The 23663-nt window shown below is 45.7% G+C and overlaps 2 protein-coding genes and 1 long non-coding RNA gene across 7 annotated transcripts in view; 1 reads left to right on the forward strand and 2 right to left on the reverse strand.

The window, feature by feature from the left end:
- Positions 1 to 6754, reverse strand: part of LOC309355420 (uncharacterized protein) — a 53699-nt gene extending 46945 nt beyond the window's left edge. For 2 of the 5 annotated variants that reach the window (XM_081886243.1, XM_081886240.1), the window contains exon 1: positions 5699 to 6754. The gene's annotated coding sequence lies outside the window, so the exon portion shown is untranslated. Of the gene's footprint in view, positions 1 to 905; positions 1036 to 1185; positions 1266 to 4832; positions 4973 to 5698 lie in introns of those variants that run through there. The other 3 variants (XM_081886238.1, XM_081886239.1, XM_081886241.1) reach the window with 3 other exon arrangements.
- Positions 5106 to 23663, forward strand: part of IGFBP4 (insulin like growth factor binding protein 4) — a 38734-nt gene continuing 20176 nt past the window's right edge. The window contains exon 1 of the mRNA XM_081886534.1: positions 5106 to 5563. Coding sequence (XP_081742660.1) covers positions 5215 to 5563 — 349 coding nt within the window. The 5' untranslated portion in view covers positions 5106 to 5214. The remainder of the gene's footprint in view (positions 5564 to 23663) is intronic.
- Positions 7037 to 23663, reverse strand: part of LOC309355605 — a 46700-nt gene continuing 30073 nt past the window's right edge. The window contains exons 2-4 of the long non-coding RNA XR_014162554.1: positions 12606 to 12857; positions 10317 to 10497; positions 7037 to 7781 (exon numbers count right to left, since the gene is read on the reverse strand). This is a non-coding gene — a long non-coding RNA (uncharacterized lncRNA). The remainder of the gene's footprint in view (positions 7782 to 10316; positions 10498 to 12605; positions 12858 to 23663) is intronic.

Consider the following 23663-nt stretch of genomic DNA (forward strand, 5'->3'; position numbering starts at 1 on the left):
AGCCTGAGATTAAGAATCTCGCCCTCTACCAACTCAGCCATCCCTCAGTTGTTCCATTGCTACTTCTCACCTTTCTTTATTCTTGTCCCAAGCTGGAAAAAACCCCATCAGGATGTAGCAGGGATAGGTAACTCGGGACCCTCCAGACATTATTTGACTCCAACTCCCATCATCCCCGACCATTGGCTTTGATGGCTGTGGCTGATGGGAGTTGGAGTCCAGCAACATCTGAGCAGCCACAGGCCCCTATCCTTGGGCTACAGTGGTTTGGAAATGTTTGTGTTTGCCCTAAATGGGAGGTACACACACACCACAAGTTTGCAGAATGAGGGAAAAGGTGAAAAGAGTGAATATCCTCTCTTCTCTGGAATTATCCAGTGGACAAACAAAAGGAAATGGTCTCGCTTTAGTGTTTAAAGCAGTGTTTCCGAAACTTGGGTCTCCAGCTGCTTTTGGACTACAACTCCCATCATCCCTAGCTAGCAAGACCAGTGGTCAGGGTTGATGCGAACTGTAGTCTCAGAACAGCTGGAGACCCAAGTTTGGGAAATATGGTCTTCAGTGATTTACTGCACAGAGATGCATCTAGTGTCTTTGTTGTATAGCTTTTGTTGTATGCTGAAGATGTACCACTTTACCCAGGTCTTTAAACCAGGTGGTACCTTGGTTTAAGAACAGCTTAAGAACGCTGCAAACCCAGAAGTAGGTATTTTGGTTTGTGAACTTTGTCTTGGAAGCAGAACATGTTTTGCTTCCTGTTGAGTGTGCTTCATTTGTAAATTCAGTCCCCCGCTGCGATGGGAAAGCATGCGTTGGTTTAAGAACGCTTTGGTTTAAGAACGGACTTCCGGAACGGATTAAGGTCGTAAACCAAGGTGCCACTGTATTTACTCCATGGGACCCACCTCTTTTGCCGAATTTTGACTCTTCTCTTCCAGTGGGAAGGCTTTAGTTTGTTTTTTGAACTGTGTATTGCATTGTTGTAACCCACTCTGGGACCTTATGCTGAAGGACAGGTAAAGGACCTTACAGATATATAATAAATAAATGTTTTTTTAGGAATACATAATTGCCTTAGAGCAGCTTCAGACATTCTTGCAAAGGAAGCAAAGCACATGTGTAGGAGATCTGCCCATCTGGTTCCCCGTTTTCTGCTAGAATGCAGGAGATGCACAAGGTCCCCACCTGCACACGCCTCATGTGGAAGCAAGGAAAACCAATGGATACTTTATTTGTGAATTCCCTTTTTCTCTTGTCCAGGTAACCTGCAAAAACAGGAATCCATTTTATGCAATATCTGGCAATGGCCACTAGCATAGGTGTTTATATATATATATATATATATATATATATATATATATATATATATATATATATATATATATGCTTTCGTAGATTTTCACGGGTACAGGAATGCAGGTTTTGGTGTCCTCGGGTGTCTTCCCGTGTAAAAGTTGGGGTGTCTAGGCGACGTTTCGACGAGGTCTCACTCGTCATCTTCAGGCTGGTGCTTTCGGCTTCTTGTTACTGGAACAGAGCAGGATCTCAGTGTTTGAGTTCCTATAAATACTGTTGAGGGGGTGTGGTGTATAGCCTCCAATGTTCTGGGCAGAGAGGAAGTTCCCAGGCTAGTGTGCCTTTTCTTCTTTTGTTCCTTAATTACTTGAGGGATATCTTGAGTGATTTCTTGAGTGATATCCTGAGTACCACTTAGGTGGGTCATTAGGTGTGGATTAGTTGCTAAAGTCTTTGTGTCTTGACCTCTTGAACTTTGTGAAGAGTTTTTCTGAGAAGATGGCTGTACTGCACTTAGTTGTGCTCTGGCTTGGCTTCGTGTATAGGGGCGAGCTGTGGTTTTGTGGCCTGTGTCAGCCAGATCTGTGTAGGGATTGCAGGGGGGTGCAGCATCCGGAGGTGCCACCATGGTTTGGCTACTGGATGGTGTCTGTAATTTATCTGTGGAGAGGGTCTGGGTTTGGGTCTGGTGTGGTTGATTGGTGATAGCGTTCTGTGTGCCTCTGGATCTGGTGTCAGTTTTTGTGGGGAGGGCTAATTTCCAGATGTCTGGCAAGCGGGATGTGTCGTCACGCTTGTTCATGTTGTGAGGGTGTTTCTCTATCTCGATGGCTTCCATGATTATTCTCTTGTGGTGATGTTCCATGTTAAAGAGCAATTTGGAATCTGCAAAATTAATTTCGTGTCCTGTTTCTTTCATGTGTTGGAAAAGAGAGGAAGTTTTTTCTTCTTTTTTGACGGCATTCTTGTGTTCTGCGATACGTGCATTTATTCGTCTGTTTGTTTGTCCAATGTACGTGGCTGGGCAGACTTTGTAATTTGGCCACACGGGAAGGAAAAACTGGATAGCTTCCTCACACATCTCAACAGCCTACACCCCAAAATACAATTCACTATGGAAATAGAAGCCAACAACCAACTTCCCTTCCTTGACGTCCTAATCTACAAAAAACCTGATGGCTCCCTAGGACACACTATCTACCGGAAAAAAACACACACCAACCGCTACTTACATGCACAATCACACCACCACCCTGCACAAATAAACTCCGTAGCCAAGACTCTCATCTCCAGAACCAAACGCCTGGCTGACAAAGACCACTTGACAACTGAGTTACAGAATCTCTCAAATGTGTTAATTGCCAATGGATACCAGCAAAACAGGGTTACGAAGCTAATCCAAAAAGAAACACCCCCCAAAAACCAAGACACAGAAGAAAACAATGGCATGGCCCTCCTTCCTTATATCAAGGGCACTACAGATAAAATTAGCAAAATCCTCCATAAACACAATATCAAAACAGCCTTTTGCACCAACCAAAAAATAGCCAATATCCTCAGAAACCCCAAGGATAAAATCCAGTTGGAAAACCAAGGGGTCTATGAAATACCCTGCAAAGTCTGCCCAGCCACGTACATTGGACAAACAAACAGACGAATAAATGCACGTATCGCAGAACACAAGAATGCCGTCAAAAAAGAAGAAAAAACTTCCTCTCTTTTCCAACACATGAAAGAAACAGGACACGAAATTAATTTTGCAGATTCCAAATTGCTCTTTAACATGGAACATCACCACAAGAGAATAATCATGGAAGCCATCGAGATAGAGAAACACCCTCACAACATGAACAAGCGTGACGACACATCCCGCTTGCCAGACATCTGGAAATTAGCCCTCCCCACAAAAACTGACACCAGATCCAGAGGCACACAGAACGCTATCACCAATCAACCACACCAGACCCAAACCCAGACCCTCTCCACAGATAAATTACAGACACCATCCAGTAGCCAAACCATGGTGGCACCTCCGGATGCTGCACCCCCCTGCAATCCCTACACAGATCTGGCTGACACAGGCCACAAAACCACAGCTCGCCCCTATACACGAAGCCAAGCCAGAGCACAACTAAGTGCAGTACAGCCATCTTCTCAGAAAAACTCTTCACAAAGTTCAAGAGGTCAAGACACAAAGACTTTAGCAACTAATCCACACCTAATGACCCACCTAAGTGGTACTCAGGATATCACTCAAGAAATCACTCAAGATATCCCTCAAGTAATTAAGGAACAAAAGAAGAAAAGGCACACTAGCCTGGGAACTTCCTCTCTGCCCAGAACATTGGAGGCTATACACCACACCCCCTCAACAGTATTTATAGGAACTCAAACACTGAGATCCTGCTCTGTTCCAGTAACAAGAAGCCGAAAGCACCAGCCTGAAGATGACGAGTGAGACCTCGTCGAAACGTCGCCTAGACACCCCAACTTTTACACGGGAAGACACCCGAGGACACCAAAACCTGCATATATATATATATATATATATATATATATATATATATATATATATATAAATAAATTAAGCCTAGACAAGTTCATGGAAGTACAGTGGTACCTCAGGTTAAGTACTTAATTTGTTCCAGAGGTCCGTTCTTAACCTGAAACTGTTCTTAACCTGAAGCACCACTTTAGCTAATGGGGCCTCCTGCTGCTGTTGCGCCGCCGGAGCACAATTTCTGTTCTCATCCTGAAGCAAAGTTCTTAACCTGAAGCACTATTTCTGGGTTAGCAGAGACTGTAATCTGAAGCGTATGTAACCTGAGGTACCACTGTATACCGTACATCTATCAATCACTAGACACCACAGCTGCTAAGAATGGAACTTCCACAGCCAAGTGCAGTATACCTCTGATTCCTGGATGATGGGAATAAACAAACAGGAGCTGGCCGTCCCTTTTAGAGCCTGCTTGTGAGCTGGCTACTCTTAAGAGACTAGATCAGGCATAGGCAAACTCCAGCCCTCCAGATATTTGGGACTACAATTCCCATCATCCCTGACCACTGGTCCCAACATCTGGAGAGCCAGAGTTTGCCTATGCCTGGTCTAGATGGATCCATCATATCACACAGGCAGTGGTACCACTGGGACAGGACTTTAGGGCAGGCGTTGAAGGCCCCACTCAGTAGAACGATCAGGAGGTTCCCCAAGCCCAGCGGAAGTGGCCCACCACATTTTTAAATAAGCAAAACAGCACAAATTTACAGCCCCCTTCCTCTTCCTAGAGTCCCATTAAAATCCAAAATCTAAAATTACCTAACCACAACACCGGACCCAGCATGACCATTCTCATGTTCTGAGCCTAATCAATGCAACGCCTGTGTGGCCACAACCTCAGACGAGGCATGCATAATATAATTGTGGCATTATTCTTTCTCTCTCTCCCCCCCACCTACCCCCCCAGCCCAGCCTCCCCACCCTCCCTTTCACAGAGAAACCAAACAGGCACTGGCAAGGCGCACTCGTAACTTACCAAAGTAATAGGAGAAGCATGGCTGGAGGGCTGCTGCTATTTTCCAGTCCCGGCACAGGTTTCCGTCTTTGCAGCAGCTGCAAGCTCTTTGTGCTTCCTTCCTCAGGGCAAATGAGGTCTTTTCTCAGCTGTGGGGCAAGCTGCCTTGGTTGCTGCTGCTGTTCTCCTTTGCCTCTCCCTCCAACAGGGAGGTGTGGCCAGAGAGTGGTATAAAGTCCAAAGAAAGAGCTTCTCCCCCCTTCAGTACAGAGTCCCCCTTTCTACAGGAGATCAGATTCTCTGCTCTGCCAGCAACACAGTTATTTTGTTTTAATTTTTATTTTTGCAATCGCCTTGCCTGTCGGTCCCTTGCTGCCCTGTAACACCTGCCTGCCTGCCTGCCATGCACTCGGGGACTGCGCCCATCACTCTGCTGCTCCTGGTACAGGTGGGCTTTTCCGTGAGCCTCGACGCCATCCAGTGCCCGCCATGCTCCGAGGAGAAGCTGGCGCGCTGCAGGGCGCCCACCGGGTGTGAGGAGCTTGTGCAGGAGCCCGGCTGTGGGTGCTGCGCCACCTGCGCCTTGGCGAAAGGAATGCCCTGCGGGGTCTACACACCGCGCTGCGGCTCTGGGCTGCGGTGCTACCCGCCGCAGGGAGTGGAGAAGCCTCTGCACACACTCATGCACGGCCAAGGGGTCTGCATGGAGCTGGCTGAAGTGGAAGCCATCCAAGAGAGCATGCAGTCCACAGGTAAGAGGGGCATCAGGCTCTCAGGCACATAAGCCTGGCAGGCAGGTCTACTGGCCGCACCAGTTGTGGCGCAGAGGAAATGCTGTACTATGGTTTGGATGCGGGGAAGGGTGGAATTGTCTGGGGGTACCTTACCTTTGTGGCTAATGGCTTGCTTTCACAGTCTTCAAGTTGCCAGTTATGAAAACGGGCACAACCACAGCTATTGGCCAGTACCTGGAAGGAAACTGACGCCACATCGACCATCACTGCACCCTTGACCGATGCTAGATTTAACAACTTCACGCTCTCTCTTGGGACCCTTCAGAGAGCTTTGTGCTGCATGTCAGGCTCACAATATGCTTCTTGGCTGCCAACTTGTAACACAAAAATAACCTGCGCGCATGTTCAAAACGACAAGTGGCAAAAAAAATACTTGTTGCAGGTCGAGTTTCCAAGGGCTGCATTTTCCTAGTGCATTGTCCTCTGTGGCAAGGGAAGTGTGCTCACATGTGCGGATAGTGGTGGTGGGGAGATCATCTGCTCTGTGGTGAAAGATTTGAACATGTATTTCGTATGTTCTACTGTTAGCGCAGCATGGTTCGCGGTAGTCCTTTTCCTATGCGTGAATAGTCGGGGGATATAATGGGGCTGAAAATAACTGGTATTTCGAGTTCCTTTTGTTTACCTTCAGAGCTCTCTCGGCATAGGTTTTGGCACATGGGAGAAACAGGGCGATTCCAGACAGGAGCTTACTATTGTAAACGGGGGCCCTTCAGATATGGCAAATGGGGTGTTGGCAACATGTGGCGGGGGTCACCCCCCTTTTCGTTTTAACTTGCTGGATTGTACACACTTCAAACGTGAACTGCACAGACGTGATGCTGGTCAAACTTGGGATGGGGAAAGAAAAACAAATATTAATACAGCCTGTCTGCTTACAGCGCAGTCATTAGAACATGAGACTCTTAATCTCAGGGTCCCGGGTTCGAGCCCCATGTTGGGCAAAAGATCCCTCCATTCCTTGTGGTTGGACTAGATGATCCTCAGGGTCCCTTCCATCTCTACAATTCTATGATTCTCTGACTACAGCAAGGCATGACTGTTTAAGCAATGGCTTGCACCTCTCTTGTTTAGTTTTTTCACTGTTCATTTTTAGGTAGTGTTCATTACTTACTAATAAAAATTATTTGAAAATATGTAGGAGGGAAAACGCTGATGTTTTGATGCTGACCACAACGCATAGACACTGTGGGAAAGCTTGCAGGTAAAGGAGAACACTGAACCCCACAATATCTAACAGGAGGCTTTTCCAGCCACCCTATCATCCACCCAGTAGCGGAGCCTCATGCTCTGGCACCGGGGGGCGGAGAGCAGGCAGGGGCGTGGCTGGCGTGGCACCCAGTGCAGGGGGGGGGGTCAGCCATTATGGCACCCCACCGGGATCGCACTGCCAGGGGCAGTGCGCTCCCCCCACACTCCTCTTCCTCCGCCAGTGCAGTGCATCCACCCCCTCCAGTATTGGACAAGAAGGTGATTTGTCACTTTATTTGAAGCTGTTTCCTAATGATCTCCTAATGGAGATCAGATGCGCCCTTGTAGATTTCAGCTTCCTTTTCCTTTCAGCTACCAAAGGGAGGCGTGCAGGGAAATCTTGTACACATCTAACTCGGACACGCTCAAATTCAGTGGGAACGGGTTCCCAGGTAATTTGCATGTACAGAGGACTGCAGCCTAAAGTACATAAGGGGTAACTGAGGCTGCAGCCTTGGAGTAGCAGGTTGGACCAAATGACTCTTGGGACCCTTTACAGTTCTATGATTCTATGTAGGGGGTTTTCTTTTCTTTTTTTTTTTTAAAAAGAAAATCCCAGATTTTTTTTTAAATTGTTTTATTTCCACACAAAACATCTCTACTTCAGTGTTAGCATAAGTCCTTCACGTCTAATTGCCCCAGTAACAACTGTTTCAGTGCACTGATCCGATATGCAAACATGCCAATACAAAACCTTTCTAGAGCGTAGGCTGTGCCAAGAAGTTGCAGACCACACGCGTCAAGGGCATGTAAATAGTATTCAGCCATGACTGTTCAGTGCCTCTGACCCGGAATGTCTTGGAGTGCTAGTGTCAATCAGGACCACCTATTTCTGCTGCATAGAGCCACAACCTTAAAGAGAGAAAGAATGGAAGGTCGATCTTGGAGATAAAGTGACAAACGATGTTTTTTTCTTCCGTTGAAACTGGGAGGAAAGAAATTTCAGTGAAGAAATTTGGTTTGTATTCCCTCTTTGCCACCCCATAACTCTCATACCCATTTTTTTTGAGAAGCAATGCACAAACCTTCGAGATGCACAAAGAATGGTGTTAGAAGTCATGTGAGTGATATATAAATGTTTCACTATTGTGCAATCATGCTGTAGAAAAAACATAACCAGTGCACATACTGGTACAGAAAGGTGTACCCACACCTATATACAGGGGTGCCAACTTGAATAAAAAAATTTTGTGGGGCGGGGGCAAGTAAGCCCCACCTTCATAATCGATCACATGATGCACACCATTTGAATGGCAATGCCCATCAAATATTTTAGAGGGGAGTTGAAGACCCCTCAGCTCCTATGAGTTGGTTCCTATACCTGCGTATGCCCAGAAAGTTAAAAAACAAAACACTTTGGAGGGGGGTGGGAAGAGAGGAGAGGCAATCGAGGTGAAGCCTTACTCTGCACCAACTGGAGTGGACAGGGCATGGTGGTGAGATGGAGGGGTGGAGAAGGCACTGAAAGGATGTGATTCATTCTATGCTGTGCAAGGCACATTGCGATTGCAGCATTCAGCAAATACTGGGAAATAAGAGAATGGTTAGTGCTGGAAGGCTCCTGTCTGGAAGCAACCATTGGCTGGTGTTCTAAGAACATATATGGCTGCAAGTGACAGGTTCTGCAACAATGGCCTGGCCCAATCCACCTGGTCAGCTCTTCTGCCTTTACGAGCAGCCAGAAGCTTGACAGGCAGCCACTGGCAAGTGATACTTCCTCAGCGTAGAGAGGGAGAATATCATCTCCTAATTGCGACTGATCCATCCACTAAAAGGCACAGCAATGGGGCTGACATGAGAGTCAGTTGGCAACCTTGGATTAATGGGCTTTAAATGTGCTACATTTAATGTACGCGGGTGGCATTGTGGTCTAAACCACAGAGCCTAGGGCTTGCCAATCAGAAGGTTGGCAGTTCGAATCCCCACAACGGAGTGAGCTCCCGTTGCTCGGTCCTAGCTTCTCCCAACCTAGCAGTCTGAAAGCATGCCAGTGCAAGTAGATAAATAGGTACCACTCCGGCGGGAAGGTAAACAGCATTTTTGTGCGCTGTTCTGGTTGGCCAGAAGCGGCTTAGTCATGCTGGCCACATGACATGGAAGCTGCACGCTGGCTCCTTCGGCCAGTAAAGCGAGATGAGCGCCGCAACCCCAGAGTTGTCCGCGACTGGACCTAACAGTCAGGGGTACCTTTAAATGTGCTACATTTTCAGTGACATACAAAGAAATACCATACTAAGGGATCTCGTGTACCCCTGGAGTCCTGTGTCCAGTTCTGGGCACCACAGTTTAAGAAGGCTATTGACAAGATAGAACATGTTCAGAGGAGGGTGACCAAGGTGGAAACCAAGCCTTATGAGGAACGGTTGAGGGAGTTGGGTATGTTTAGCCTGGGAAAGAGGACACTGAAAGGCATATGACAACTTTCTTCAAATACCTGTTGCACGGAAGATGGCACAAGATTGTTTTCCGCTGCCCCAGAGGGTAGGACCCAAACCAATGGATTCAAATTACACGAAAGGAGTGTCTGACTAAACACCAGGAATAACTTTCTGACAGAGCTGTTAGACAGTGGAATGGGCTACCTTGGAAGGTGGTGGACTCTCCTTCATTGGAGGTTTCTAAAAGGAGAGCAGATGGACATCAGTAATTCCTTCAGTAATTCCTTTTAGTTCCTTCCCAACTCTACAGTTCTATGCTTCTGTGTGTTTTTCAAAAACCCACAGTGTTTCTATTGAAAAAATTACCGTGCAAAATGTTGGAACACAGGGGTACCAACTTGAATAAAATATTGTGGGTCCCAGGTAAGCCCCACACTGCATAATCAATCACAAGGTAAAGGTAAAGGAAAAGGACCCCTCGACCGTTAAGTCCTGTCAAAGGCAACTATGGGGTGTGCCGCTCATCTGGCTTTCAGGCCGAGGGAGCTGGTGTTTGTCCACAGACAGCTTTCCAGGTCACGTGGCCAGCATGACTAAACAGTTTCTGGCACAACAGAACACTGTGATGGAAACCAGAGCGTAGGGAAACACTTTTAACCTTCCCGCCACAGTGGTACCTATTTATCTACTTGCGCTGGCGTGCTTTTGAACTGCTAGGTTGGCAGGAGCTGGGACCGAGCTACGGGAGCTCACCCCATCACTGGGATTTGAACCGCCGACCTTCTGAATGGCAAGCCCAAGAGGCTCGGTGGTTTAGACCACAGCTCCACCTGTGTCCCTCCAACCACAAGACCACACACACTCACTATTTGAATGGCAATTCCCATCAACTTTGGGGGTCTCGGGGGGGGGGGAGCAAAGGGGTCTCGACCCTAGGAGTTGGCTCTAATGTCTGAACTTCAATTTCTGTAAGTTGGCTGCTGGAAATCTATGCTGTGCAGATATCCTTGCCCTTTGGCCCAACACATATAAGCAAATAAGAATCTTGACTGGGGTGGGGGGCCAGAATGCAGACCACCTACCTGCCTCTGGGCCTGCAAATACCAGATCCATTAACTCCTTCCATCTTGTCTGGTTCTCTGCTGTGCTTTCAGTCTTGAAATCCACAGGTGGCAGGTTTGTTGTGTTGCTCTGTGTGAAGGTCACGGTCCAACAGACTTCTGACACCATGTGTTGTCGTCTCCTGTATGAACTCTCCACAAGCTGCATTAATGCAAATTCAAACTTTATTCTTGATGAGGCTTGGGAGCCTGCACCCAGCAGTAACTAACCCAGCCAGGCCACACCTCTGAGTCAGCTGCTCTCCAGGAACTGGCTTCCTGGGTCACAGCAGTTTCTTTTTAAGGGGCCATATACTAGATGTTTAATTGACAATGCATACATCCCGCTCAGAAGACTCCTTTTTTAAAATCACCGTTGACAAACTGGCTCTCTAGTTAAGTTTTTGTTGTTTTAACTTGCCATGGACATAGAACTAGTTATAAAGCACAGTTTGGCAGCGGAGGAAGTGTTCAGCTGTGTGCCTTGCAAATGGAGAATATGCATGGCCGTCTAGCTCCTCTCAAAATACCATTAAGCTCAGATCCTCCAAGAATCTCTATTTTCCAGGGACTTTCCTGATTTAAAGAAGCTGTCCCTGTTTCTGATTTGATCCCTGAATGTCCCACTTTACCTTAAAGGTAATTAGGTCCAGTCGTGACCGACTCTGGGGTTGCGGCGCTCATCTCGCTTTATTGGCCGAGGGAGTCAGTGTTTGTCCGCAGACAGTTTCCGGGTCATGTGGCCAGCATGACCAAGCTGCTTCTGGCGAACCAGAGCAGCACACAGAAACGCCGTTTACCTTCCCGCCCGAGCAGTACCTATTTATCTACTTGTACTTTGATGTGCTTTCGAAGTGCTAGGTTGGCAGGAGCAGGGACCGAGCAACGGGAGCTCACCCTGTCGCAGGGATTCGAACTGCTGACCTTCTGATCAGCAAGCCCTAGGCTCTGTGGTTTAACCCACAGTGCCACCCGCGTCCCTCCTTTGCGCCTTAAGTTGTCCCTATTTTCTTTGTAGCATTGTTGGAGGGTATGGAGTTATTCAACCCCCGAGCCGTCTGAAGGCAATCCTGTATAGGGAAGTTTTTTTTAAAAAAAGGTTTTATTGTCTTTTTATATATGCTGGAAGCTGCACAGAGTGGCGGGGGCAACCCAGTAAGATATGTGGGATTTAAATAGTAAAGTTATCATTACGGAATGGGATGCTGTCCCTATTTTCATCGGAGAAATGTTGGAGGGTATGTAAGCTTAGACTCTGGCTGTCCACCACTGATGGTAACATACACCAAGTGTCGCACAAGCACAAAAAATAATAAAACTTGGTATGCTACTGGGAAGTCAGATGAAATTGTCTGTATGCTGTAATTGCAGTGCACCTTACAGACCACAGAATGAATGGCATTAATTTCAGGGTTGTTCTCACCATGTCCTGTCCACTCCAGTGGGTGGGAATGCCAAAGTTTCCCCCCCCAATGCCCACCTCCTTTCCAACCCCTTTTATTCATATATTTTGCCAAGTGCATAAAGTTGAAGTTAAATGCACATAAGTTGCGCGTAAGTTGCAGCCTTCCTGTATTTAACATCTTGAGCTCCTTGGAAAACCACCTTGGGTTCAACCTTGTTGGAAAAGTGAAATGCAAATACCAAACCAAATCAAGATCGGAGATGACCCTCGTGGTACTTTCCCAACTCTACCTTTCTAGTATAAATCAAAAAGCAGACCATGGCAATGATAAGAGTCCTTGTTTGCAAGGCAGATTTGTATATGAGCCTTTGGGTAGGAAATGCAATTTATTCCCTATGTGTGGCCTGGGGATCAAGTAACTGAGATCACTTTCCCCTTTAGCATGAACTGCCTGGTGTAAGGGCCATCCATTATCAATCAGGATGCAAGGAGATTAAGGAGGGATTGACAACAGGAGGTTGCTAGATGCTCCTACTGTCTGCATTTTATCATGGTCACTCCATATTTCCTGGTACTTGTCCCTGGCAAATTGCTGTCTCTCTGTTATGCCTTGGGGGAAGGGATACCTTTAAAAGAACGTGCTGGTAGAGTGCTCACATGTACACTATCTTAGTTTCTGCCAACACACCCTAGAGTGTTAAGGTTGCTGAATGTGTTTTGATTCTGCGGTGAGTACCATCCGATCCATGGCAGGGTGGAACATTATATTAAACTTCAAGCTCTCGCAGCTCCAACCCCAGCCCCAGCCTTAACCCCTATGGCCAGCTTATTAACACAAACTGCTTCAGATGCAGCGGCTATCATACCTTTCCAAGTGTCCCAATTTTCCAGGGACCGTTCCAGAATTATGAAAGCCATCCCGGCTTCTGATTTGATTCTGAAATGTCCCCATTTCCCCCGCCAGTGCTGTTGCCTTTTAGCTCAGGAAGGAGGATGAGTCGGCCCTTGTCCTGAGTGGCAGAAAGGGAGCATCCCATTGCCTCTCCATGGCCACTGCTGATGGCCTCCTCCCTTGGGCAGCTCGTAGTGGATATGGCTGCTGCCACCAAGGCCCAGCTCTGCATGATGCGCCGGCTCTGAGAAGCAAACAGAGAGTAAGGCGTGAAGAAAGGGGGAGAGGAGTGGCGCACAAGGAATCTTGAATTATTATTTTTAATGCTTTGCGTCTAATCTTACCCCTTTCTAAAATGTATTTATGGTGTGTTTTTCTTTTGCTAAATCTACAAATAATAAAATCAGTATTAAGGGGTTTCCTCAGGACAGTGGAAGGCATGTGTGCTCGGTCTCGTTGATGTAGTGCTAGTAGTATTCACCCTTCTTCTGACAGGAAATTCTTGGCAGGGGGATGGCAAAAAATGGGGGGGGGCTGAGGAGGTTCAGTTGTGGAGTGGGGGAGTGAGATATGTCCCTATTTTCACTTGAGGAATGTCGGAGTGTATGGGCTTAGATTCAGGGCGCTTCCAGGCTTTCACTCTTGGGGGGTGGGACCTACCAACAAATTCAGGCTCTGCCATGATAGCTGATGGTGAAGTCCTGCTCAGCAAATCCATTTCCCTCAGCGATAAGACTTTTGCCAAAAGGCAAATGATGGGGAAATGCCATTGGCTAGCACTTGCTTTGACACGACGTCATCTAACCGCCCTCCTTGCAAAACAGATCGCGATAAATACTCGGTAAACAGGTGGTTTGGAAGCACCCTCAGGGTAAAATAAATAGCACAGCACACGGGAAGCAGAAAAGGCTTTCATCCGAACTGCTGGTGATTTGTGCGGTCTCTGAGGCAGTGATTCTTGGTGTGAGGCTGTGTACCCTTTACTCTGCATCTGGCATGTTCCCAACCACAGTTTTGCACAACATTAGCCACACGCCACACCCATCCTGTCACTTCTTCAGGAAATGCCGCCTTTTGATGCATTCCTACCTCAAACCGACTTCGAACCGAATTGGGAATTGAGCCACCTCGCTGTGTTTAAGCCAGCAATGTGTGCACAGCAGTTTTAGTTACAAATACACAGGAGGCGCTCTGTGTTCATTTGTGAAATATGAGGGTGAGGGTTACCACTTTCTGGGGTGTGTAGCTACGCCTCAGAGGCAGCCCAAGATACTTGGCAGTGTGAGGCAAGAGACAAGGTGGTGCCACTAACAGTCCCTATTCCTGGTACAGATGCCAGCCACTTGAATTTGAATTCCAGCACTGGCAACACAACAACATCCTCTATCCACTTGAGGGCGACAGGCCACCTCAGGGGACAAAGGGCAGGCCACACGGCACGCACCTCTCTTCTCCAAAACCTTGCCACTGCCACTCTGCTCTGCAGCATCAGCCAACCAAGGTGGCTGCTTCACTCTGCTTTATGGAAGGGCTGGTCCTGTTGGTATGCTTCTAGCAACAGCCTGAACCTGCAGAAATTATATATTGGCACAGACCTAAACAGTGTAGAAGGCATCACTTGCTAAATTTCTGTCCTGAGTCTCCCAACATATAGTTTCATTGAATGTAATGAGTTAAAGAACTTAAATGTCTACATCAGGGTCCTGGCTTAATTTGAGCCTACAGAGGTGAAGTCAGGGCTGGCTCAAGACATCTTGCTGCCTGAGGCGGACAAAATGGCACCTCCCATTCCATGTAGAGAAGTAGATTGGAGCAACAATTGATTCTTAGTTCAACACTGGTGATAGGATAGCACACCTGAGGGAAGGAGGTACACTTAGGGGGCTCTATGTAACATAGAGAGCTCTCCTTCAACATCTCATTGCCCTTCCCTCCGTATCTGTTACCCAAGGCAGCTGCCCCACCCTGCCAAACAGTAGGGCCAGTCTCGTGTGGAATGTAGGGATGGCTAGATCTATCAATTTTGGTTCTCTCTCTCTCTCTCTCTCTCTCTCTCTCTCTCTCTCTCTCTCTCTCTCATTTTTCCAATGTTAAATTCAGTTATCCACACTTCTGCAGCAATTTTTGATTTATAAGAAAATCATGAAAATTTGACAACATATTAGTGTTAACTTCACCTACAACTTTTTGTAAGCAGTTTTCAATAAGGTACACACTTTTGCAAGGACTTCCCTCTATGTAACATATTTTCTATGTATGCATTTTATCCGCACTTTCGCCTAATACAAACATTTCTGTAAGCAATGTTTAGTTGGAGAACTGCACTGCACAATTCAGAGAAGGGCGAATTTTGAAGGATTGCTGTGTTTTGGTTCACATATTGTTTCGCAAAGTGTGAATTAGGTAGGTTTACCTTGGACATCATTGAGGTCATACTATTTCAGACGCAAGCTGAGATTCCAGCAATGGTCTCCTCCATTGCAACTCTAGTTTGAGAGCCTTTCTCTCGCTTAAGTGTACTTTTGTGCTACCTTTACTTCTAGATTGAAATGCTGAAGAGCCTCAAACTCTTCAGGGCAACTGATGATCCTAAAAGATTTAAACCAGAGGGCTGGATCCAGAAGTGGCCTAACCACCATGGGACATTTCAACAGCAGAACTGACTAGGGAATGTTTCTGTAATGTAGTAGTTAACTAAAGACGGAAGAAAAAGATGGGATCTTGTACATCAGTGGATCTTCCCATGATTTTAAATACATATTTAACCCTCCTCTTATGTCTTCTACCTTCCATGTTTCCCTTATGTGTCTTCACTTGCCGCGCCATTCAGAAATATGTTGACTGGCTCATTTACTTAAAGCATCTGAATTGTTTTAATAAAAAGAAAAATCCTCCATTCTTAGCCAGGACTTCTGCATCTTTAAAGAGCAGGATGACAAGCAGAGTTCAAGAGGTGACATTTCCCATCACTTCATTTCCATCAGGGAAAAACATCTTCTTAAAGGCATGCAATTATTTAAGACTGACCAAGAATGCTTCCTGGTATTGTTCTCTAGGCAGGGGGAAACCTAACATTGCATTGAAAGCACACCTAGAGACGGCAACTGAGATTTTTAAATGAAAAAAATAATGTTCACCAACGTACAAGCTTATGAACCCTACTGAAATTAGAATTACTTCTGAGTTAATAAGTTTTGTATTGGAGTATTAGTGTGACCTCTTGATTATTTATGTTGTCTCCTTTTTGCTTCCACTGATGGAAGCAAATGTGTGTCCCAGTGAACTGAGGATGCATGATGGGGGGGGGACGGACTCATGACCATTTTGCGCTAGATTCAGCCCCTCTTACTTACTAACACACATTACGCCACACGAAAAGAAATGTGCTGTTTGCCTCTGAATCTTTACTGGCAACTGGCCAGAGGGCTGCAAGTCTTCTACACAACCCCATTCATTCAACGCAATAAATCAACTTCTTCCTTTGAGAAAAAATATATAACTTAAATGGCTGCCTTTAAGTACCCTTGAGTGTGGAAATGTGTGATCAAGGGCTTTCAAAAAGTCTTCATGGATTAAGGATCCAGGGAGTTGAAAACATACAGGTGAGTTAGCATCCCGAGAATAGACTTTTGGCTTTCTAGTTGCTCAGAGTCTTGAACGTATGTGGGCAATGCCTGGTGGCGTCACAGAAACGGGAGCGGTTTCTGGATGCGATTTCTGCTAGTCTAGGCATGGGGCTTCAGAACCACGCCAAGCTCCACACCAGATGGTAGGATAAGAAATGCACGAACATTTGCTCAGCTAACACACTTCGTGCAAGTCACAAACGTAGGGTCAGTTTGGCACAGGTTTGCCTTGTCAAAGATGCCATCTTGCTCAAATAATTTGGCCTTGCACCTGAAATCACTGCATCTTAAAAGATTCAGAAGTCCTGACTAGGAATGGGGGATTTTTTTTTCTTATAATGCAGGCATTGTGAAGGCCTCTGTTGGTTCTTTCCCCCATTACTTTTCTTGATGGTCCTGTTTTCCCCATGCTGGATAGTGTGTGGGCACATATCTTCCTGATGTTTGGCTCAAAGAGAGCAGAAGCCCAGCTGCTTCTCAGACTTGAGTTATCATGAAGGATTTGTTTGGTTCGAATCATGGCATCCCAAAGGATGCAACCCTGGAAATCGCAGCAGGAAACTGGCTTCCCTGCCTCCAGTGGAAACTGGGAAGACAAGGCATCCAGGAAACAGCTGAGGCATCATAGGACCACACTTTTTGAGAATGAAGGCTGCGGAAAGGCTTCCTCCATCAGCGGACAGGAAAAACTTTCCCATCATTTGTTGGGATTGAGAAGTGACCTCAACTGCACATTGTGGTATGTCAAAGTGGCTCGCCATGAACGAGCAACTGTGCTCATGCATATGTGCACCTGCCATGCTTCTCATTTCCCTAAGCTGAAAACAAGCCAGTGTTGTCTTAGCATTGTGTGCAAATCATTACTTGTGATTTCTTGCCAAACAAATGATGAGAGCTAAGAGCAAACCTTGATTTTCTTCATTTTAACTGATTTGACTGCCAGTTTTACCTATTTCTTTTGCGCTAAGTGTTGCATTATCATTATCTTATTATTTAAAATAATAACAAATCAATGAAAATAATAATAACATAGAACAATAATTAATATTTATTTGTGCGTGTATAAAGATGAAGGGTATGATAAAACTTTCTAAATAAATAAAGTTGTGTGCTTGCTTCCCTTCCAGTTTGTCCTCTAAACTGAGTACCGGTAACACGCTTAAGATGTAAGGTCTAATTAAGATCTGCAAACCGTATGTTACTTAATTTTTTTTAAAAAAAAATTGAGGTGAGGTGAGCAGAACTGTACACAGTATTCTAAATGTGGTTGCACCATAAATTGATATAATTTCAGTTTTATTTTCAAATCATTGTAACGATCTGAGGAGAAACCAAGGTACCCTGGTTTCTCATCAGATCGCATAAATCTTTTGCCTTTTACTAAAGATTTCTGTGGAGAAATCATTGTAACAGGGTTGGCAGCTACCATAATTTCTCTCTCCTTCCTTCCTTCCTTCCTTCCTTCCTTCCTTCCTTCCTTCCTTCCTTCCTTCCTTCCTTCCTTCCTTCCTTGATACATACATACATACATACATACATACATACATACATACATACATACATATGTGAGGGGATAGGTCTATTGGTGGCTCCTAACTTTGAGAGCCAGAAGATTGTATTTTAAAGTCTAACAACAAGAGAGATTTGTAGACATTTCCTGCGATGAACATCCCTAGGATGTCCAGCTGCCACGCGAGACAGTGTGCTGATCTGGAACGCCATTCCTGAACTTTACATGGATGAGTGGAATCCTCCTGGACCAAACTGCTGATTTCTTGCTTGTATTTTCTACCCATCAGACATTGCTGGGTGAGTGGGTTAATGTGTAGCCCAGAGAGCAAACATTTATGCCTCGTGTGTCTCCTCACTACCAGGAACAGAATCTCCTGAAACTGTTATTTTTGGCTCTGTCCTTTGTAGGGTGACAAAGGGTAATCGATGCCCTTGGCAGTGGTGGTGAGGAAGGAGGCAGAGATAGGAAAGGAGGAGGGTGCCGAGGGAGGAATGGAGCAAAGTTGATTTAAAGGCACAAGTTGGCAAAAGGGTTGCTTTTCTAGGATTTTTTTTTTTTTAAAAAGCCCGTGTTTTGGGAAGAAGGTTCTTTGTCTACCTGTTGCTGACCCAAGTCTGATGTAAAGGGGAAAGTACTTTGTGTCACTTTCTTTGGCAGTAAGCAAAGGCAACCAATTAAGATTAAAAACATGACTTTAAATGAGTATTGGTGATGGTGACGGAAGAAGACATTTGAAAATTCTTCAGCTAACTGTGTCCCCCTCTTGTGGTGGTTACTAACCATTGTAAGTATTATCAGGTATTAGGGATGCTTCTTTAATGCAGGGCTGAGGAACCAGTGGCCTTCCAGATGATAAAACTCACACTTACCTCAGCCCCAACCATTATGGTCAATGGCATGGGATGATGGGAACTGTAGTCCAGCAACGTTTAGAGGGCTGCAGGTTTCCACCCTTGATGTAGTAGAAGGAACTGAATTATGTCTTTTTCATGGTATAGATACCTGTACAGTGGTACCTCAGGTTACATATGCTTCAGGTTACATACGCTTCAGGTTACAGACTCCGCTAACCCAGAAATAGTGCTTCAGGTTAAGAACTTTGCTTCAGGATGAGAATAGAAATCGTGCTCCGGCGGCGCGACGGCAGCAGGAGGCCCCATTAACTAAAGCGGTGCTTCAGATTAAGAACAGTTTCAGGTTAAGTACGGACCTCCGGAACAAATTAAGTACTTAACCTGAGGTACCACTGTATTACCAATTTGGTTCTGTGCTTTTTCACAAATACTCTACCAGCCCAAATATGTTTTAATTTCCCTTTGTCCTTTCCCCTCAGTCAGGCATGGTCTCCCTTGCTGGCTTTGATGAAACAGCTGCTGACCTGTTCTGGATCAACTTTCTCTCTACTCTGCTTCCACTTTCCTAATCAAAGGCTGAGGCCTTTGTTTCCCCAGTGAATATTACCCAAATCTGCGCAGGCCAAAATGTGATGAATTATTATTATTGATGATGATAATCATCATCATAATCATAATAAGGCTTTAAAAAAAACAAACTACTGATAACTAAATGAAGGGCTGTTATTTATGTGTTGTTTTTACCGGTATGGGCCTACGGCCGTAATAAATATTGTTGATCTGGTGGTACTTAGCCATCTAAACCAGATGGACAGTCTACTAGCAAGGAGTCTACTACTCAAGCAGCGGTTGTTTAGGGAGATGATTCTGGGTGGGGTGGCCATATAAATGTAGCCATAAATGTCATCTGAGGTTGGCGATGGGATTTTTTGCATTGTCATAGAAGAAACTTGAGTATGACATTCAGATTTTTTGCTGACACTGCAAAAGGTCCAAGTGTGCACCTTTTGGAATGTGCAAAGACAACTGAGCCACTTGCCAGTAGTATGTCTCTGACAGGAATGGCCCACCATTCGAGATCTTGCACGTCTGATAAGTTGTTGGTATTTCATGCTGTGCCAGTTTGACATGTCTCAGTGCTGCCAGGGTTTGAAAATACATTTTTGCCAATTCCCTCTTCTAAAATACACGATTCCTTTTGCTGAAAAGTTGGTCATCTCTACACTGCCACATTCTGGAGATTAATTAGCAGAGTGTTTAGATTTTCCATCTGTTAAAGGAAAAGAGCTGTGTGAGGGGAGGAAAGGCGGCAACGCTAATTATTCAGACAATAAATGGCAAAGCAGTATATTCTGTTACAGCAGTTAAAAATATGGCCAGCCACTGATAACTGGAGAGTACTGGGCTTGACAGACATATGGCATGATTTGGTGTCAGCCACCTTCACGCAATATATATTTAGATGAAGGGGAAAGACCCTGTTATAAATATGAAGTATTTTGGCTTTTTAAAAATTGTCCTCTGTAACTTGGTGACTCCATATCCGGCAGACTTTTCTGGAACCACTAGACTTTATACTTTTGGTCTATGAGGAATAAAATAAGGGACACACACACACACGCACACGCACACACACACGTGACTACTTCTTTTTAAGCTCATACCTACATCCCACCTAGGCCTAGGCAGATTAGTTCTGTGACGCCAAGCCAGAAAACTGCTATTTCTGCTCTTGAATCCAAATAACCTCCCTTAAGGAATTGGGATGTGAGACTGCTGACTTTTGCCGCATGAGGAACATTGACAAATTGGGAAACAGGCCTTTGTCATGGTGCAGTCTAGGAAATTAGGGCCAGCTTTTCCTTCCAGATCTGCACCTGTGATCAAATTTCCTTTCCCAGTTGTGGCCAATTCCTCCCTCCTTCCCTCCATCCTCCTTTCCACGTTCCAGTGACCTTATTTTAAAAAGGTTCTGTTTGTATCTGGTTCCATTCAAAATGTTTTTATTTGCTCCCATTTAAATTCAACACTCTTGGAGATCGAGAGAGAAAGGGAGAAACTTCAATTTTTGCAGAACAGGCCAAGACCACTTCCTCTGCCCCAAGCAGTTTCCGTAATGGGCACCAGAAAGGCAAACATTTCTGCATGTTACGCAGTTTGGTCAGGCTGGGGTTTGGGGGGATGCATTTGAAGCTTATCCCACAATCCCACAAGGTATGTAGACACTCTTTTTAACCTACCCACTATTTCTGCAGCCTGACAAGTTTTGTAGTGTAAAAGAAGTTCAGTAACAAGTTAAACTCAGGCTAACTTCTAAGGCTAACTTCTGTCCTCCAGCATGTCAAAAGCCACCACATGGATTTAACCAGGCCTGGAGTTGTTTCAGCTGCTAAGGCAGACCCTCCAAGTATCCCTATTTTTCAGGGACAGCCCCAGATTTACAGAAGCTGTCCCAGTTTCTGATTTGATCCTGGAATGTCCTGCTTTTCCTCAGAACGCCCCTATTTTCATTGGAGAAATGTTGGAGGGGACACTGTGGCTTCCCTGAAAGGCCCCTGGTAATAGTCGTATACACATAAAGCAGAGGAGTTATTGAGAAACCCTTAGCCTGGTTTTCGGAACTATAATTCCCAGGTGTGTCTAGGCAGAAGGACATAAAAAGGAAAGGCAGCCGTCCTGGTCCAAAAAACTCCAAAATCCACAGCTAGGAAACAGCATTTTTTAGAACCAACCAAAAATGCCGCAAAATACTGAGGGAGCTTTCATGTTTCAGAAGGAGGGAGGGACCTTTAGAATATCATTTGACATTTGCAAGCGTAGGCCTTGACAGGCCTCTTGGCTGGTATTCTGGAGGGCAGCCCTTCCTTTCCATGGGAAACAATGAACAGAAGGGGGAGGGCAGGCTGAAAAAAGGAAACAGCAAAAGAAATTTTACCAGCTACTGGTACCAGACTTTAACCCTGAGGGGAAGTGGGCTGAAGCAGGGCAGTCCTGTACATCTTTCAGTGCATCTCAGAACAGGGAAATTAATTTACAACAGACATGGCCATCATTTCAGTTTCACCTCACATTATCTCTTCAGCAATGACTACTTCTCTAAGAAAAGCCACAGCTTCAAGCAAGACTGGGGTTGTTTCCAGATAGGAAATCTTGTGTTGCTCATGCCCACAAGCATTTTCTGTTTCAGGGTCCACATGACATTGTTGTCCTCAAATGCCAAACCATACTTTTAAAATATTTTCCCTTGTTGCTTCATGTCTGTAAAAACCGGGCCTGAGGTAGTAGAGCTGAGAATGTCTTTAACCTGAGAGAGAGAGACTGTGTAGACAGTTTCAGGCTAGATTGGCCTTCTCCAACCTGATGGCCATAGTGGATTATTGTTATGTACTGAAGTTTTCACCCTGGGCCAGCAGGGGGATACTGTAGATAGTTTTCACTCAGGTCCACATATGCAAATAAGGGATTGAAAGTGATGTTCAGTGATTGGATAGTTACAGAAAGTGGTTACTGTTGCGTTGTAGTGGAGCTCTATATAAGCAGGCTGGCTGAACCCTTCAGTTCAGTTCAGTTCTGGCCTGTGAATAAACAAGAGCTGTTTGAAGAATCGTTGTGTCGTCTGATATGTTCACCCACAACTTAACAGTTATAGTGTTCCATCTAGCTCAGTATTGTTTACACTGACAGGTAGCAGCTCTCCAGGGTTTCCCAGCCCCACCCAGAGATGCCAAGGATCATTCTGCATGCAAAGCTGATGCTCTGCCACTGCGGTATAGCCCTTGTCAGCCAAAACATCTGGAGGGCACCAGGTTGGGAAAGGCTAGGCTGAGCCAGGTTGTGTGCCCAGGAAAGACACCAAGCTTACTTCACACCTAACCAATAAACTGGTTACATCCCACTTATGGAATTGTGTTTAACCAAGAATGGAATCCAACACTTAGTTTTGGCCGGCTTAGTAGAAGGCAATGATCAGTCTCTCCCAAAGTTAGCCTCTTCTGTATTCTTCCAAGGTTTCTATTTGATAAGAAGAAACATAAATTCAAGGCACAACCAGTGCTCAGTTGCCTGAGGAGCCTTCAGTATCCTGTGTGGACAGCCCTGTTCTTGGTATATCTTTATTTTTCGCCTTTTCTTCTCAGTTTCCATTTGCTCCACACTCAAATCTTCAGGATAAAATGGGATACCCGTCCCTGGATAATCGAGGGTCGTCAGCTGTGTTTTTCTTCCAACGGCTTGTAGAAGCAATATTTCAGGCCTACCCTCTGCGGAGCTAGCCTGCCTCACTCTGACAGTGCTAAAACATGTCCTGTAACGTTCAAAGGCTTCCACAGAGGGGTCCCTGTTCAGTTTCATTCAAAAGAGCTGGCAAGAGGCCTGGGGTTCTTCTGGCAGACAGTTTTGTTTCAGTCTGCCAGGGTTGCTCATCCTCAAAGCAAAAGCGCCACGGAACACTTTACGTTCGCAGAGATCGATAATTCGATGCAGACTGCAGCGGGCGTGGGAGCGTGTGCTTCGCGGCATGACATCTCGACCTTGCAGCTGCAGATAAGTTCAGCAAGAAGAGCGAAGGAGAACACACACGCACACACACGCACATTGGGGAGAAATAATGTTTACTCTACCAAAATATGAAGCTTTAAATGCCCTGGCTTCACAGCATCCTGGGCTTGCTTCCCCTTTCAAGAAATGTCAAACTAAGCAGATGTGCTCTCTTGACACTCGCCTCCCCGTCTGCCAACATCTGGTTATTCCACCGCTGGAATCACATTTAACCCAGAAAGCTTATTGCCAAGACTCTACGCGGCTGAAATTTGCTTTTGGCCTTTCCCCCTCCCACCCAGCTCCCCTTTCATGTTGTCAAACAAGCTACAGTTTGCAACTTGCCAGGACTAAGCATGGGGTTCCTTGACGCTTACCTGTTCAGACTGTGGTACAATGCTGGATCTCCTCAATGGCCAGGCAGCCTGGCCATCCAGGAGACCAGGGAACACAGGACGGATAGCTCAGTTGGTAGAGCATGGGACGCTTAATCTCAGGGCCGT

Source organism: Podarcis melisellensis (assembly GCF_964234715.1).
Source record: "Podarcis melisellensis genome assembly, chromosome: 13".
Lineage (NCBI taxonomy): Eukaryota > Metazoa > Chordata > Lepidosauria > Squamata > Lacertidae > Podarcis > Podarcis melisellensis.